The sequence below is a fragment of the Lutjanus erythropterus genome, chromosome 8 (genome assembly GCF_056507025.1).
Source record: "Lutjanus erythropterus isolate fLutEry1 chromosome 8, fLutEry1.hap2, whole genome shotgun sequence".
In the NCBI taxonomy this organism is placed as follows: domain Eukaryota; kingdom Metazoa; phylum Chordata; class Actinopteri; order Lutjaniformes; family Lutjanidae; genus Lutjanus; species Lutjanus erythropterus.
Window position 1 is genome coordinate 41,863,925 of NC_139324.1, and position 19,193 is coordinate 41,883,117.

The 19,193-nt window shown below is 40.1% G+C and overlaps 1 protein-coding gene across 1 annotated transcript in view; it reads left to right on the forward strand.

Moving 5' to 3' along the window:
- Positions 1-19,193, forward strand: part of pth2ra (parathyroid hormone 2 receptor a) — a 105,690-nt gene that overhangs the window by 9,975 nt on the left and 76,522 nt on the right. The window contains exons 2-4 of the mRNA XM_084724196.1: positions 9,299-9,404; positions 14,504-14,614; positions 15,311-15,432. Coding sequence (XP_084580322.1) covers positions 9,299-9,404; positions 14,504-14,614; positions 15,311-15,432 — 339 coding nt within the window. The remainder of the gene's footprint in view (positions 1-9,298; positions 9,405-14,503; positions 14,615-15,310; positions 15,433-19,193) is intronic.

The following is a 19,193-nucleotide window of genomic DNA, read 5'->3' on the forward strand; positions in this document are numbered from 1 at the left end:
TTTTGCACCGCTGAGTTAAGAGAGAAAGTTGATAATCACAGTCTTGATTCCAGTTATCTCTGATCAGGGTTTTAAGTTAATTTGAAGCAGCTCATGTGAAGAAAACCTGGATATGTTGAGCCTCCTTCATACAGTCCTCTGGTTGGGTCATTGACTGAACTTGTCCTGTCACACAGAAGACTGTCCCTGTCAGACGTATTCTCACATGGTGGAAATTGGCTGGAAAATGGTTGAGGCGAAGTCTGGCGCCTGCATGTGCATGTACAAGAGGACCGCTCTGTACTGATGATTCATGTTATCATGTTGAGATGACCCCGAGTCATCTCATGTTTTGTCAAGTCAAATTTCTGTACTTTTGTTTTTTTTTTTTAGCTGTGTCATTGTACACAGAGCAAAGCAGGAGCTACCTTCCCAGTCAGAGAGATGCTCAGTGGTGCCGTGAGATTTTATAACTAACGTCTCTCTAACTGTGAGGAAAACACACAGGCAAGCAGAAAAGAGTATGAATCAACCACACAGAGTGCAATGTCATCAACACGCCCACTCGCTCACTGCTCCCAGCTCTACTCACACATGGGCTCACAAGGACTTTCATCTCTCCACCAGTGAGGATGATATTGTTTTCACCTTGTGAGTCTGCATGTGTATATTATGTATGTTATCATGGCGAAATGTGTTTCTGGAGACACCCACTGTAGTGAGAATCACCACAGAGGTTACAAGCACTTTGGCAAGTATTTTTATGTCTGTCCATCTGTCTGTAGACATGTGCAAAAATGGAGTCATGAAACGTCACATGTGTAGTTGAGAACAAAAATAAGGCCAAGTTTGAAGATGGGTGTGGTCCAAGTGAGGGCACAGGAAGTAGGGGGTAGGAAGTAGGGTTGGGCCAATGTACTACGATGCCTTACAGTCATCTACCACTGCGCCCTCTACCATTATAACATTCTGATCGAAAAGCCTTCTGTATTTGACGTTGCCTTAAGGCCAGAGTTATTGGCAAAATTGTGTTGTTGCCATAAAAGGAGAGAAAATGAAAGGACAGCTGTCGCCTCTGGTCATTGCTCTACACCTCCATTTATTATTTTCTTATTAAACGTGCAGTTAGGCAAGCCCAAAATGCTCAGTTACGTTGGTGGCAGCAGTTTTTCTTTTCTTTTGGCTGAGATCGTGCTGTTCTTAGTCTTGCATAGTCAGATGTCTCTCCACAGCGCACAATGCTGGAGAAAGTTCTGGTGTTGTCTTCACATATGCTCATTCTGCTATAGAGGAAAAAAAATCACCCTGCCTTGTTTGCATCTCTTTAAACTAGTCAAACATTTGCAGCTGAAAAATAGTGTCCAGGGGAAACTTGCTTTGGTGGAACATTTGCACATCTGGCATTAAAAAGACTACATCACTGCAAAAGAAAAGGTAACAGTTATTAGCTTTTTTTTTATGTCCGTACCATTAGCATCCCAGGTGCTAATTTGCTCTCGTCAACATGTAGGTTGCAGGTCACAGGTTGTTCTTGTTTCCCAGGGACTTTGAAAACGTAGACAGCAGACACCACGATGCTGCTTGAAGCAAGCAACCAATGGCAGGACTTATACCTGCAGTGTGCATCCAGTGAGTCAGGCTAGCTATTATCTGCATTATTGTTTAATTAGCTTAGCTTCCTCAGTATAGCCGGCTGGCTAACTTTGTAAACCACTCTCCTTCTCGTCAAACAACAAGATCACATCCATTGTGATTTTTCATTGTGGACATCATCATATGCCTATTCAGTAGACATCAGTCAACTCTGGTAGGAAGTAGAGGGTCACGCGGGACACAGGATTCCTGTGGGAGGCAAATTCAGTAGCCTGATTCTTCACAGGACTGGGACGAGACAGGGAAAAAAGACCAAACAGGACCAGAACTCATAATAACAATAGATGTCAAAAGTTAGAGTCTGAACTCAAATGTAGACAGAGAAAGAAAGGTGAAAAGACTTCTATTTGACGTATCAGCAAAAATTGTGGGTGGAGAGCTGGCCAATGAGCTTGGCAGAGTGACAAGACAGGAGTGTTGGCAGATAGTCCTGGTGACAGGGAGAGTTGGCATAAGACGCACAGACAAGCAGGTAAACCAGCTACATAGTCAGAACTGGCTGTAGGGTCAGGGGTTTTGTAGTGGAGAGGTGAGGGGTTGATGTCAGACAGGTGAGCTGATTGAAGATGATGACCAGGAGTGCTGGACGAGCAGAGCAAAGAGAGTGAGGGGAGAGACCACTCCCACACACAGACACAGACAGACGGAGACAGCCGGGAATGCCGAAAGACATAGGAGACAGATAAAACTGGGAAAGAACACGAGCTGTGACAATCTGTCCGTTTAATATGTAGTTCTAATGCTAATAAACTCGATTTTCTTTATTTTCAACATAATTGTAGTAGTTCTGTTATCTTGTTTAAATTATTTTCTGGTGACTGGTTGCAGCCAGTGTTTTGGACACAGATGCTCCTCTCAGGCAATTTCATGGCAAATCACACTTTGAATAATGTGACATAAATTGACTGCAGAGTGACTGAAATTACACTTGCATGACATCAAACTGTGAGCAGTCAAAGTTTAAATGACACCCCGGCAAGTGACAAAACCTCTTGGATAACAATCAGTCAGTCTAATATGCAGTTCTAATATGAACAAACTCAATTTTCTTTATCTTGAACATAATGACAGTCATTCTGTTGTATTATTTTAAATTATTTTTTATTTTCTTCTGTCTCCACTGGTGACTGGTGGATGTGATATGTGACAGAAGTAAAAATCCCCTCCTGTCACTCTAGTCAGGCCCACTGACAGTAAATTTCACCTTGTGAGTCTCTGTGTGTGTCATCATGGCAAAATGTGGCCCTGGAGACACCTACTGTAGCAGGAACTACCACAGAGGCGGTTCTGAGAATGTTTGCAGGTGTTTATATGTCCATCTGTCTGTCTGTGGACATATTTTGTCAACGCAGTAGCATCACAACTGTGCAAGATGCAGAAACAAAACTTTACAGGTGTGTAGTTGAGATCAGAATGAAGCCCACGCTGGGATGGGTGTGGTCCAAGCACAGGTACTCTCGCCCCACCACGTTTTAAGTCGTGGATCACTGTATCTCAGATTCAGTCATTCCCATCTCTCTCAGACAGGAGGTAAGATGTCACCTGAGTCTGTGTGAGTCTGTCTGTGTGTCATTATGGCAAAATGTGATCCTGGAGAAACCTATTGTACTGGGAACTAGTACAGAGGCGGTTTTGAATAGTTTGACAGGTGTTTATATGTCTGTCTGTCTGTGGGCAGATACACAATAGCATCACAACTGTGAAGGATGTAGTCACCAAACTTTACAGGTGTGTAGCTCAACTCAAAACTCAAACTTTCAAGGCAACAGTCTGCGATAGATTTCTGAGTTTTGAGCCTGTCTCAAATTCTTAAATTTTGAAAAAGTTTTACTGATTACTCATCTTTTGTTGAGATGATTTACTTTTCTTCTTCAAATAAACTTAAAGTTCTCAATTTTATAAACTCAAAACGTGTTTAAAAATACTGAGTAAATTTAAGTAAATGTGAAGGTAAATGTTAAAAATGTAATATTTTCAATGACAACTATTTACTGTTTTAAGACAATTGTTTATTTTGCCTCTAAAACTCAAAGATTCAATTTTTCTACATAAGAAAAGTAAATTATCTCAACTAAAGATTTCAAAACTTAAAGTTTGAGTTGAGCTCAAAACTCAGAAAAATATTGCAGTGTGATGCCTTGAATTTTTAAGTCTCCTCAACCATTTTTTCACAGTGTATAAGTCAAAATCCTTGCTCTAGCATTCTTGCTTGTTATTTAAAGGTGTAAACAGTGTATATAGTCATATGACATATTCCCTTTCAGTTATCACTTATTGTTTTCTCATGCTTGGGATGTTTCACCGACTCAAAACAGATGCCTTTATAAATAGCTTGGACAAATCCTACTGACTCTACTTTTTCTAATATCAGTGTGGTATAAAAGCATGTCGTTTTCAGTTTAAGCCTGTTTTTGATTGATAAAAGCTCAACTACCATCTTTGATTGCAGATGAGTCTTGTGGGGTTGAGGTTCAAGGAAACATGAAGGAGAATAAAAACGATGGGAGAGTCATTACAATGCAATGTTAACTGTGTCATTTGGAGACCAACACCAAATAAACAAATGTGCATATTTGGAAAAATCAGGCAGTAAGTTATTCTGTTAGGTTTGTGTTTTTAGCATTTCTTCATCAAAGGTCATAATATGTACATATGTTGGATTTTAGTGCTACTCCTGTAGACTTCAGTAGAACTGGAAACAAAGTCTGGCACCAAGCAGAGCATAAAATGTGTGATATGTGTGTAATATGTCTTCTTTCTTTTTTGATTTTATTTTGGAAATGCCAGGAAGTTGTATTGTCAGAGTGACCTGTGCTGTGCCTGTATAGCACAGTATCACCACCAAGTTTTTAGGGTGCTTTACAATCTTCACAGGAAACATTCCCCCCAAAAAATCCTTTAACGGAAATAAAGGATGAAGCCTCAGGAAGAGTAACAGAGGAGGGATCCCACTGCCAGGATGGACAGATGTGTAATAGATGACTGGTGTTCAGAACAGTAAAAATCACACTGAAATTTGATGACATAGTTTCTGATACATATAATTTTAAAATAAAGAATAGAATAAGAATGTGTATCAGGGAGGATGCTGACAGAGACAGACACCTGAGGACAGGTCACAGCAAATTCTTTCAACTAGAACTGAGACTCGACTTTTTGGACTGAAAGCAGGGCGGGCGTCACGTTCTTCAAATGCACCTTTCCTTTTGAACAAATTTATTGACTCTTGAAATGTCAAAATGAACACAAACATTTCCTGACCCCCAGCACCCCCCCCGGAGCGATTTCTTTTAAGGCTTCTTTTGTTGCTTCAGTGACATTGTATTTATTTATTTATCCTTCCTTTAAGCAAAAATGTCCCATTGAAAAGAAATCAATATCTTAACTGTCAGGGAGTCCTGATCACAGCAAGTAGAAAAAAAAAGTTCTGGGAAATCATTTGAAAAGGGAAACAAGGATGACAAAATTCTTTTCTAAATGTTGAAATTGGATTGTTTGATGGGTTTTCTGACTCCAGGCAGGGCTGCGTTCCCTCTTGAATTTAAAATATGGCAAAACAGATGCCCTTTCTGCCCTTTCGAGCTGTGTGTCAGCCGGTCTGACAGGTGGAGGTGTTTTGGACACAGATGCTCCTCTCACGCAATTTCATGGCAGTTCACACTTTGAATAGCGTGACGCAAAACTGACTGCACGGTGACAGAAATGACACTTGTTTGACATCAAACTGTGAACAATCAACGTTTAAATGACACCCCACCAAGTGGCAAAGCCAACGAATGATGAAGGATGAGTGGCAAAAATTCTTCTACTCAGTGGTGGATTCAGGCTGTCTGCTGGGCAGGGGAGAAGAAAATAAAAATGGCAACAAAACATTTCTTTCTAATTTCTTTCGTATTGTTTACCATCTGATGATGACAGGTCAGATTTTTTGCGTGAGTAGCCCCTCTTCAACTCGGTGCACAGGGGAATGGAGGCATGCTTTCTGCTTGTTGGTTGCTTTTAATGCCAAATCATGCAGAAACAAAGCAGTTTGCTTTCGTTCATCACAAGAAGACGTCGTGAGGAGCAGGAGGGAGACAATTCAGCACAAGTTCAGCCATTATTCTCAACACAGACCCCTCTTTTCACGACAGTTTCTCCTCAAAAAGTGCCACTAGTGTTAAGATGGCGACAGAGACTGAGACCTCAGAAAAGACCTCAAAAATAGGGAGGATGCAAAACCACATGGCAGATTTTAAAAAAATGCATGCCCCTCTCCTTAAGAAATGGGGATTCTTCTTTCCAGAGTGTCTGGTTTGTTGTATCTATATTGTTATTATATTGTGTGGAAACAGTAGAGTTTTGGAGGTGGGGAGGGGGGGTGCACATGCTGTAGAGTGACAGAAACAGGTTGTGATAATGAAAAGGAAAAATATAGTGAAAATCAGGAGAAATAAAGGAGAATTGTGAAATAGGGAGAGGGCAATGAAAATCACCAGCCTCCTGGGAAAAATCGCATTCACGTACGGAGCTGCGAGAGCTGCTGCTGCTCGCCTGCTTTGATAACGAGACATTAATACATGCTGCCAAGTCACACACTTTTCCATCAGAGCATGAAGTGTTTGTACAGCAGTGGGAAAGGCAGTTCACTGAGGACCAGTCATTTCCAACATTTGTTGAGGGGCTTGACATGTTATTTGCCCCAGTGACACACTGTATTTCCCCTCATGAATCCTCTCTTACAGGCCTACATCATCCATAACAAATTGTTCTGTGAAAGACTTGGATGAGAACTGTCATCAGGGCACTGGTGATAAGACACAGACTGGACTATTTGTCCCTGCTCTGCTTTGAAACAGAACTGACTGAATCTGCTGGACTATAATGAAATAATTTCACTCTTATCAAAGCCCCGTCCTCTCCCACTGTAATCATCAGAAGTGAGCTCTTGTGCTAATATTTTATTGCATATTTCAGTATTGTTCATTGGATTTAGTTTCTGTTGGGTGTACAGTTGGGTTTTCCGCTGATTTTGCTGCATCAGCCATCTGCCTCCTGACATTTATGGCTGCCGTGCCAGGAATTTTCAAGTGTCATTTGTAAAGTTATTGAGCATGTTAGTGTTGGTGTACCTCTATCCATACACTTGATTAATGATGCTGCTGCAACTCATTCATTGGAAAGTTTTGTTGATTGTCATCTTGCATCATCAGTGCATCATCAGGACTTGCGTGGGGGAAATCTAATTCCAGTGACTGACTGAAGTTTGTGCAGCACTTTAATGCTTCTGATGTGTTCATTCATGAAAAGTAGACGTCTTGTGGCCTCGCTGAACTGCAGCGACTTGTACAGGTTACAGAAATTTTGTGAAGAAAAGAAAAGAGTAACCAGAAAGTTTCCAGATTTTTGTTTTCTGTCATTCAAAGAGAGGGAGGGATTGAGGGAGGTAGGTGGAGAGCACATCTGCCTTTCAGCTGACTTTTTCACGTCTGTCATTTGTAATTGTGTGATCGCTGTCACACACTTTTTAACCATAAAAAACACACAGAGTAGGATACAAGCAGAGCAGTTTGAGCATATTAATTAGGGAAAATATCTGTGTTGAAGTTCATACCTGTTACTAAATCAGTTTCATAAATATAAGCTGCACATGTTTTCAATCAATCAGTCGCCTTCTGAACAGATTTCATGATCAGCAGATGGATTTATTTGTTTTATAGTTTTAAAAAGTGCTAAAATCACATCCTCTATCTATGTTTGACCAAGACCCACCTTTTCCAGTGGACTCGGTCTGGCTGTTTGGTCTGCACCAGGGTTCGATCGACAACTTTCACACCAGCCAAAATGAACTGCATTGAACATGCAGACCACCAGTCCAGACCACAGTCCATTTTAACAGGACCAAACGAGATACAACGGCACAGGAGCCACTGTGAGAGGAGCAGTTACTGGAGACTGTAAACCAGCAAATTGCAAAGCAACATCATTTGGTCAGTCAGTGCTCCCTTTCAGTTAAAGATCCACAGGTGTGGAAAACATTACCTTCTTAACTAAAAACATTAACTGATATGAAACTTTTTAATGCAACAGCAAAACTATGGCTCAAACAAAGGCAAAAATGTCTACAAAGTCTATAAAGTTTGCATATTGTCTTTTCCTTTTGTTGTTGATTTTAGTCTTTGTCGTCTTGATGTTCACAGTGTTTGTTTGTGCTCAGTCATTGTTGTTCTAAGTAATGTTTGTAGTGGCTGTTGATATTCTGTCATTGTTTTCTCAGTTCCTGTTCAGTGGTTGTTTGTTCTCAGTCACTGTTGTCTCAGTTACATTTATAGTGGTTATTCAGTTTTAGTCTTTGTTGTCTTTATTATTGTTTGTAGTGGTTATCTGTCTGTCTTTGTTTAATTGTTAGTTTCCACGTCTATTTTTAGAGTGTTTTTTGTTGTGTTTTGTCCTTTGAAAGTCTAACCAGGGACAAGGACTGCAGGATGCTGTTGCTCGAAGTCCTATGTATGTTGAATCGATTGCATTTTTCAGTTAAATGTCTTCATGTACAGTCTCTGCCAAATATATTGATAAAATAAAATAAGATATTTTGTTGAACATATGCATTACAGAACCTATTGATGTGTTTGGTCTTGGACCTCTGCACCCACACTGTGATTTCTGCCTGCACTGCTGCTTTCAAAGACACTTTATCATGGTTTAACCACCATAGGAGCATTGAAGAAGGCAGTTTTGGCAGTTTGGATCCAGGGGAGTGCAACACACACACACATAGACACTGTATAATTGATTGGGCATTTCCTTTGATTGATTTGTAAGCCACACCAGCAGCCCCGTGAGACTGTAATACTCATTACACAGCAGAAAACAATGTTGTTGCATACAGGAGGTCAGAATGTTGGAAATGCAGATTTATGCCAGACCTAGCAGTGTTTTGAATGTTAGAAATACAACTTGACTTAAAAGTAAAGTGCATGAATATTCATTCTCCTGATAAAATGTACAGGATTTTATATTCAGCGCTGAATTCCACAGTATTCAAGAAACAACCAATATGGGACTTTTGGGACCTCTGATTCAACAGGGTCAAAAATTCACAGATTTATGGTGAGATTTTGAGCTGGACCTTTTTTGTGAATTGTGCACCATTTTATTAAAGAATATTAAATATTTTATTCAATGTGTTAAAAAATTTAATGTAAACGTATACCAACCAAATTTAGAAAGGAAAACTGAGAAAATAAAGAATGAATACAAATAAAATCAATATTTTATGGGCAAATTGTCCTCATAAATTGTACTATATCTAAACTATCCCAAGTATTGTTTTCTGTATTATATGTTCTGTGCATATTGGTAAACATATGCTGATACCAGTATCTGCGACAGGCCCATATCAGGCTTATATCAAGTCCATATATCAACCAGTATACTGGCCAACCTTTATATAAGTCAAACTCTAATTAAAATAGAAAATGTGCCATAAAATGCTGCTTCTCTGCTCTCCATTTGCTTTTTTTGTTTTCACGACTTTCCTTCACAAGCAACAGATGTTGGCAGCAGATTGTTTATGTCAAGATGTCCCATGTGTTACTGAAAAGCCAAAGGCAGTGGTTGGTTTGAACACGTGCATTATATAGAGATGGAGTGTCACAGATCTGATCTTGTTTGTTGTGCTCCACAGGTGGGGTTTGATGGTCCTCTCACTGCACAGGAGCAGATGTACATCCTTTATGAAATCAAACTGCAGTGCTACCAGAACCTCTCCAATGCTGACTCAGGGTCCACAGGTACAAAACATTTGCTGACAACAAACATGACCCCGCTGTTCTCCTCTTCACAGTGTGATGTAGAAATACCAACCCGGTCTCTTCAGTCTACCTACAAATAACCTGATTTCAAATTGTGTGCAGTGTGTATGTCAAAGTGGGCAGGTAATATGTCAGTCCTTTCCTCCTAACGTCTATGGAGAGCTGATCAATAGTCAGGTGACATTTAGGAAAGGATGGTTTGGGTTAGAATAATCATGCGACATAAACATTTAACATTTTGGAACAAACCTCATGGGTAAAAATCCTCGGTTGCGTTCAATCTATCCAACCGCCCCATCGTCTCCATATGTAGACTTTTTCACTCTTTAAACTACATCACCTGACAATCTTTTGATGCTTTACTTTATTGCGGTTTTCACTGCGAGGCGGTAGGGGACGCTGTGACGCATCATCTGACAACTGTAACTCTAAGTGAGCAGCAGAAGAAGAAGATGGTGTTATCTAGAATGAAAACATGGTGCATGATGACCCGGCCACGGAGCCTGGGCACAGAGTGGGGCTGCTCACACTGCAGCCCCTGGACCTCCACACCAGCTGAGTCACGCCACTGCCGGGTCAGAGAGCACCACGATCTGGGCACAGAGCCCGACCACAGAGCAGGGCTGACTTAGCTTGTATGTATGTAAACTTGCCACCATAGGAACAATGGTTAAATGACTTGAAATGATCCAGAATATAAGCGTGGGTCTGGATTTATGTCTGCCTCATAGGTGTGCACCTCTGAATTTAGCCAAAATTATTGTCACCACAAATTCACAGCACAAATGCCTACTTGCCTAGTTGTTGGTCTTACAGTAATGATCAAATATTATTAAATATTTCACAAACTTTATTTAAAGATTTTTATAGTGACCAAAAAGGTACCAGAACCAATCAGAACATGCCCATCCCTATCTCTGAGGTTCTGGATCCTCATCCAGCAGGATTCAGGAGAAATAAGTCCTAGAGTATGAACTGAATGCAGTTTCAAAGTCTAAAGTTGTGCTTTTTGTTTGCAGATTGAAGAGAATGTTTATTTATGGGGAAAAAGATTTACTGGGGAGGGGATTTATTGGCAGAATATGGCAGGAATGGAATGGAATGTCTTCATTATATTTACTTGAAAATAGGACTTCTTGTGCTGCCACTACCTTATAATGAGCCATTTGTATGTACTCTTCTTCCACATGTTTCTCCTACATGCTTGGAAGAGGAGGGTGAGGTGAGCGGTAGTCAGTTTGTTGCAATCAGCAATCAACCCTGGTCCTTTAAATCAAACACTTGACAGGCTGCCCTGCCTTGTTGGGAGTCACTAAGCTATCTTTGGCCTGAGAGAAAGGTTAGAGAAGGGTAAACTTAAGAAGAGTGATATGAATTATAAATACAGTTTCTATTCAGGAACTTTTTAGTGCTGTCTATCATAAAAACACTGTGAGCTTGAAACTGTTTTCAACTGCAATCAAATTGTCAGAGTGGCAGACAGACACTGAGCAATTTCCACTTTCAAATGTCGTCTTTCTGACTGAATCATATTTATGTTTGTGGAAGAATGTTAAGTGGTGATGTAAGATGAATTATGTGACTTGATTGAAAGAGCATTGCTTCTGAAAGTTGCACTCTAAATTGTTTTGCAGCACTAATTTTATGTTATGGTTATAACAGAGGGGAGATGAGTCAGCACTGGTGTAGATTTAATGCTTTTTGGCTTTGTATACATCCCACACAATAAAATCCACTGACATCCATCGCTTTCTGAAGAAGAAACGTGTGCTAATTGATATTCTAAAAGGTAGTTTTAAGATTTCATTACTTCTTAAACACATATTCAGGTGCTCATTTGATTTTAAAGACCAAAAACAGATTCTCAAAGTCATTCTGAAACTTTCTGACATTTAATGAACTGACTTCAAAACGAGTGTTACAAGTTTACAGAAGTAATTTAGAAGAAAATTGGGTTCTGGGGGTATTTGAGGATTTTTCAAGGAGATTCACACCAGAGACAAAGTTTGCTGTTTTCTTCTAATTAAAACTATTACAATCACGCTGGCCATGATTTGGTAATTTAAACTATGAACACCCTCCTTCTGAGTTTTTAGACCCTGCGGTTTAAAAACATTTACAAATTAAACTTTAAATGATACAAAATAAACAGGGAGTTTTAGAAGAACATGCAAATAATAACTAACTAACTAACTCAATGCAAAATTGTGCATTAGAGGTGTGGACAGGAGTGGTATCTGTTTTGTGTCAGCAGGATAACCTGCGCTCTGTTGCCTCCTGCTCCATAATTACTTGTATTTCACAATTTGATCGATTTGATAGACATAATTTTATTTAGTTATGATTATAGTGATTTCATTGCCAACTGTGCTGAGTCAGGCTGTTCACCTCTGCTCACTGGAGCAGAAAACTAGTCCCCTGTGGAAGAATATAATAGTTTGAAGAATGTTTCACTGAGAAAAATCAGCGGTGAATAAAGCAATAACAGGAACAAAGGGTTATTATAGTTTCTAAAAACTCATTATCTCCATGCTTAATCCACTGTAGTTACTAAGGCTGCATGATACAGTAAAAAGTCGTATTACTATAATTCTGACTGAAATTGTGATTCTTACGTGTGATACCATGAAAAAGAATGATCATTTTTGCATCACAATTTTCAATTTCACTGAGAATAGAAAATAATAAAGTAAAATAAAATCATGATTGTGGGGTATTTGTGTTTTCCTACATATGGAGAACAAGACTTTCAGGTGAGCACTACAGTACTTGATGTTATTTTGTCACACTACTTTCCTTTATCAAATAATTGCAGGGATCTGCGGTTTGGATATTGCATTCGTAGGTTGAGTTGATAAAAGTAAAAAGCTCTGTGGTGTTTTTTGCATCAAAATTAAAGAGGGATACAACAAAGATATTCTCATAGCTGCTGCTGACAATAGATAAGAGCTTTAAAAACAGCACTGTAAAGGAGTCTATAATGTGTTATAAACACCTCAGGGAAACAGGATTTCAAAAATGTAGTGTGGTGATTAACTCAGCACAAGTCATAAAGGTCAGAAAACTGCTTCCTAAAGCAAATAATAACCAGAGGAAGCCGTTTCATCACTTAGGCTTTTTCTTTGCCTATGATAAAGCTACACAGTAACTGGGAATGTACAATGTGCATATATATGTGTAAAGCGCCAATTTTAAAATCATACAGACTGTTTATATGCATGTGTAATATGTCAGTGAAATACATACCCTTTACACACTTTACACACAGATTTCATACAGTTAATATTCATGAGCAAAAACAGTCATTTTACTGTGAGTGTTGTTTGGTTGTATATGTGGTATATAAGTGGTTGAGTAGTGTAACTTTTTGCACTGTATTGTCTTCTTGTACAGTTTGGGAACTGTCAGTGCTGAATGTGTGCACTAGAAAGACCAACAGCAACAGGGAGGTGTGTAGAGGTGTGTGTACTCCATCAGAGGTGCTTACTGGATGGAGCATGTACAGTTAACACCCCCACCCCGTATACACATATATATATATAATCACGCTGTGATTGGCCAGCTGTGTGGAGGTGGAAAGTAATCAGGGGATGGACCTTCTTCTTTTCTTTACAGTGAATGGCTTCCACGGGAGACTCTTCCACTTGAGGACCTGTGCACTGTTATCAGACAGCAGCCCGTATGAACTTGTTATTTTCTAGCAGAATTCAGCCCTTCAAGTCTCAACAAAAACATGTAGATATTAAGGGCTCATTCTAAGGTAGCGAAAATTGTCATGTTTGGGGTTTTTGTTTGTCATTTCCTATTTTTATTTCATAGGTCTTGTCTTCCCTCCTCTTTCTGTTGACTTGACTTCCTGACTTTTTTCTTCTTCCTCCCCTTTTTTTTAAATTTCTTATTAGTTTCAGCTGCTCATTATTAGTTCTTTGAATATACAGTCAGTTTGTGTTGCCCTTTTCAGTTGTCAGGTTGTCTGTGTCTGTTCCCCAGTGCTCCCTGTGTTTCTGTTCTGTTTTAGCAGCAATCCACTGAGTCTGTGCTGCAGCTGTGTCCTGATGCTGAGCTGCAGTCAGCTCATTTTCCCTCCGAGCTGCAGGAGTCCACTGATCCTGCAGCAGTCCTCAAGAGCCAAGCTGCTCATGTCTGCCCTCCCCCAGAGCTGCAGCAATCCTCAGCTTTCATGGCTTTATCAGCTCACCTGCTGGAGCCCTAACCCCCATCACTGGCCTCCAGTCCTGTCGCCCTGTTGCCGCCTCCCAGCCCTGCAGCCATGTTGCACATGTCCTGCTCTGCTCCCCTGCCACCAGATTCCAGTCCTGCTCTCCAGATGTTGGTCTCCAGTTGTGTCCTTCAGTCCTGAGAAGCACCCCACCCAACCCTGCAGCCAAACCTTCTGGTGCCAGCTGCCTTTCCTGTTCTCCAGCCTCGTCACCAGCCTCCAGAGGGGTTCCACCTTCCTCACTGGCTCCAGAGGGGTTCCTTCGCAGGTAACCTCCTGTGGAGTTCCACCTTTCCTGGCATTCTCCAGAAGGGTTCCGCCTTCATCACTGAACTCCAAGAGATGGGTGCTCCCCAGTGTTCCCCGTGTTCCTGTTCTGTTCTGTTCTGGATTATTCTTTGTGTTTTTTTGTTATACACTCTTAGCTGGACTGTTGAGTTTGTTTTTACCAGATATCCTCAGTGGTCTTTATTATTTTTTCCTGTTGCCTTGCTTTCGTCAGTTCCACCTGCAGAAAGTTCATTAAAGTTTCTTTTTCTTCATCCTGAGTTTGGTTCCACCTCAGAACTGAACCCATGATAGAAGACAGAACAATTCTTATTTTCAGGTGATTATACACTAACATACTTATCTATGAACATCATATTCCATTTTCACCATATTCTGCCAATAAATTCCCCCAAATCTTACGCACTGGACTTTTCATTGTAACATGGAGGAATTTGTCATCACAGTACAGCGTGAATATATTGATCAAATGAAAATTTAACCGTACAGGTTTCAGCAAAAAAGAAGTGATCATTGACCAGATGTGTGTGTGTATGTTGACTTCCTCTTTCTCCTCGTCTTCCCTCTGTAGATGAGACGTGTCCTCCAGACTGGGACGGTCTTATCTGTTGGCCTCATGGCTCCCCTGGGCTGGTTACCAAGGTTCCCTGTCCGTCTTACATCTATGACTTCAATCACAAAGGTTTACAGTTTCCTCTTTTTTTTTTTTTTTTTTTGCAGATGTACCATCACCAACACTGACTGCTAGAAGAGTGCAAGACAGTTTAATGTGGAGATAAATTCAGGCTGTTTATGCTGCTGATATATTGCAGTATAAATATTTTCAGCATAAATGAACTAATCTGAAATATTCAACATCAAAACTTTATTTCATTCTGACTGATTAGACCCCCGTCTGGTTTTAGCTATGAGGGATATTATGTGAGTTCACTGGACCTCTAGGCCTCTTTCACTAATTATCAATAACATCATTATTATTACTAATAACAGAAACACTGACTCTGTTCTGTTCAAGTGTCTCAGTAATCCAGCATGCACAATACCAGGACTGAACTAAAGCTGAAGCAGCTAAATGGAATTCAGCCATTGTTAGTTTTATTATTCATGCCTTTGCTTTTTTTTCATTTGATATGTCACAATACCTCCAGTGGAAAGAGTCTATAGGGTGATAAAGGTGTGGAAAATGTTGAATGATTTTAATTTTTCCCACTGAAGACAAATGCCAGATGTTAGTGGGGTTTTTTTGTCCAGTGTAAAATGGACTACGGTAGGCTATGACTGGTAACACCTGTGTTGAATATTTCATGTCAACATGGCTATTATGAAAAAGTCCTGTTTCTTTAAGTGTTGTAAATGATGTAAAAGTATGTGTTTACAGGACATGCTTACAGGAAGTGTGATGTCAACGGTTCCTGGGTGTTTGTGGACCGCTGGAACAAAACGTGGACCAACTACACAGAGTGTCTGCGCTTCCTGCAGCCCACGAATGAGGAAGGGAGAGTAAGTATGACTGTAAAATATTCACGCTGCATTTCATTCGGTTAACCAGAGCTGTATGCTGTATTTATAGTTTTAAAGTTCACGTTCACACCACAGAAACATGTTATTAAGACAAATTTAAATCGTTAAGTAATTAAAATTAGGTCACAAAATCATAAAAAATTAACTGTTTTCTCTGCTCTGAAATGCTGTCCACTCTGCTGTCTCAGTGTCAAACACCACTATGTCCTGAAAACAAACTGAAACATGAACGCCCCACATGTTTGAGCCACCAGAGCCAGAGGACGCTGACAGGATGGTATTTTTTTGTCTTCTGTGTCGGGTTGTAGGCACTGAAGTGAACTACAGGGCTGATTTGGCCTGAAGGTACATTCGTAGTTGATCGTTAGGGAGGATGAGGGGAGGGGAGGGGGAGGCGGTGTCATTCGTGTGCTCTGGCACCGAGCCACGTGTCAAGTCCACCCAAAAAATCCTGAACAGAGAAATCATGAACAACAGGACTAACTCCAGAAGTCAACTCCCCCTTTCTGTTACAGTCTTTACTCATTAACCATAGAGCTTCCTAACTCTCATTCTGTGTGTCTTGCCACAATCCTTTTATGGGGGTCCCGACCCAGAGGTTGAGAAACACTGCACTAGTTAATTGAACACAGATGCCGTTGTTCTCACCACATATAATTGGTGGCCTGTTAATATGCCTGGGTGGCCCGCTCAAGTAATTTGTTCTTAAATCTCTCTTAGCTGTTTTTTTTTCTCACATTGCCAGCCAGTGCCAGCATTTTTGACAAAATTCACTCATTTTTGTCGACACCCACAGAATATTCAGTTCTATGAATATGTTAACATGGAATATATCAAAAGAAAGAACAGATCTTCTAGTTTCAGACACAAAAAACACATTGTTCTATCATGTCGACATTATCCTGTTTGACTGCATTTTAAATTATAGTATAGCTCTAAATTTCCACAAATCCCATCATCATTAGTGTAATGATGTATTATTACCTCCTGTCAGGTCCACTGGCCGTATGTCTTCATATCTGGGTTTATGAAGTCTTCACTTATTCTGTCCTCTACCTCCGTGATGGAAACTTTCGATTGACCCCCTCCACCTGTTGCTGTCAGAGTGCAAGGTGTTTTTTTTTTTCTTTGAAGCCAGGTGACAACACTTATTTTGCTTTAACAGGTCCTTCAATTCCTCTGCTGACACTATTAAAATGACAGATTTTCCTAAATAGATCTGCAGGACATCAAACTCTAACCTCACACAAACCTTTTTTAATTCTTTGATGGCATTTTCATGAATGAACACTTCCTGACACATGGGAGAGGAAGTGTAGCCTTATATGGTATCAGGGCATTAATTATGCTAATTTACAAGTCGTGCACATGCACTCAAATACACGCTGGTAGATCATTTACACAGTTATTTGAAGTTACAAACGTTTGTTAATTCTGATGTGGCATGTACACACGAACCATTTGAACAAAAAAAGATAAGTTGCAAAGCTGTATAGTACAGATGCTCCAGTGGTCATTTCATTCAGCGCACACACATTAGATTAGTTAACAGGGCTGTACAGTGAAACTGTTAAAATGTTACCCACATACATACGTGGCTGTGTAAACATTAGCATATGTAGCAGTCAAAGCTGCTAATCCTGCAGAAGCCTCGGGCAAGCTAATGGGGAGGCTGACTGTGAGCAATCTGAGATGTTCTTTTAAAAATGAAATCAGATGCTTGGCAGTCGTGTGTGCTTCTTCTTATGTAACGAAACATAGTGCAGAGTTGTTCAAATTTACATCTTATCACATGATTGCGTTACCATCGTCTGCAGCAGTGGCTCCCACCTTCTTAAGCTTGTTACCCTTTAATACAAAGCAGCGTCAGCTTTTGACAGCTCCTCACAGGCCGCATGTCTATGAATTGTTAGCAGTTCATTTGGAGAGTGGCCTTTCCTTCTCAGGCTGCTTTATTATTATTATTATTTATTTATTTTTAATACAGAAGGAGTTTGAAGCGTACAGTATTATACAGGACCACCATTAGAGAAAAGTCTGAAAAGCTGAGATAATTTTATGTTGCAGGATTGTGTGTTTTTTTCATTTCCCACCTCTGTAATTACCTCCCAATACCTAACATTTTCTTGCATCCTCCTGGGGACCGCTGTCATACAGAGACTTGTTCCTTTTCTTTTTTGAATGTGATAAAGACACAAAATAAAATGTCCTTAAAAAACAGACACTAATCACACAGCAGCTTTTGAAGTCATCCATTTTGAGAAATCGACTAAGTGAAGGCTCGTCTCCAACAAACAAAGTGAGAAGAGGAAGGAAAACACATTATAACTGAAAGAGTCTCTGTCAAGAAGAGTAAACACTCATCAGTGTTGTTGGACGTGGAGCCATGATGACGTGTGTTCTGTTGAGACCTTTTCAGAACTGGAACTTTAAAGCAGTATTAATTATTTATGGGCAGCAGAACAAACTGAAGACACATCACTGAGTACCCCTTCATGAAGTTGAGGTTTTAAATGTGTTTGCAGACAGTTGCCTGTTCAGACATCAGATGCAGAGCAACTTAAAGGGACAGTCCACCCCCAAATCCAAAGTACACATTTTTCCTGTTACTGCAGTTCATCCACATAGAGTTTTTGGTGTGAGCTGCTGAGTTTTAGAGATATCAGCCATACAGATGTCTGCTTTGTCTCCAATATAATGAAATGAAATGGAACTCAGCTTGTGGTCCTCAAAGCACCAAAAGACACCAGAACAATTCAGAACAAGTGTCTGTTTCCAAAAACCATCAAACTGTTACTCAAGATAATCCACAGACTTTGTTGTGAGCAGTTTCATGAGGGAACTGTTTTCTTTTTGCAGTAGAATTCACTGGAACTACACTCTTAAAAATAAAGGTGCTAACTAGAACCATTGTCCCCATGGGAGAACCCTTTTTGGTTCCTGGATTAACCTTTTATAACTCTTCCAGAGAGTTCTGCCAAGAACCCAACATAGAGGGTTATACTGAGAATAATCTGTGAAACGTTTTCTGTGGGTTCTATCCAGAACCTTTAAACCAAGTGTGCTTACAAGTACCCACCCTGGGGGTTCTACTGAGGAACCTTTTATGTTACTAGGCTTTTATCTAGAACCCACCCAGAGGGTTCTACCAATAACAATTTTATATTACCAGGGTTTTACCTAGAACCCACCTAGAGGGTTTATTCAGGAACCATTTTATATCCCAAGGGTTTCATCTACAGGGTTCAACCAAGAACCATTTTATATTCCCTTGGTTTTATGTATAGCCCATACAGCAGGTTCTACTGAGAACCCTTTTATATTACTGCTTACTACTTACAAAGAACCCTTGACTAAAGAGTTTTTCCAAGGCTTTCAACAATCCTCAAAGAACTCTTTCTTTCCTAAAGGGTTCTATCGATGAAAATGGTTCTCAACAGAACCTCTTAGGGTCTTCATAAGAAAAGAAGTAATCAGAACTACTTTAAAGAAAGTAGTTCCTACATGAAACTGCTCACAACATGATCTGTGGATTATCTCGAGTAACGGGTCATGATTTCTGGAAAGAGATGCTGGTTTTGAATTTTTCAAACGTATGTTTTTGTTGCTTTGATCACAACAGGCCAAGTGCTATATAATTACATTATACTGGAGAGAAGGCAGACATTTGTATGGCTAATACCTAGAACACAGCAGAACAGAATGCATCTGCTGGGGTTGAACCTTGTCATCGGTTCACC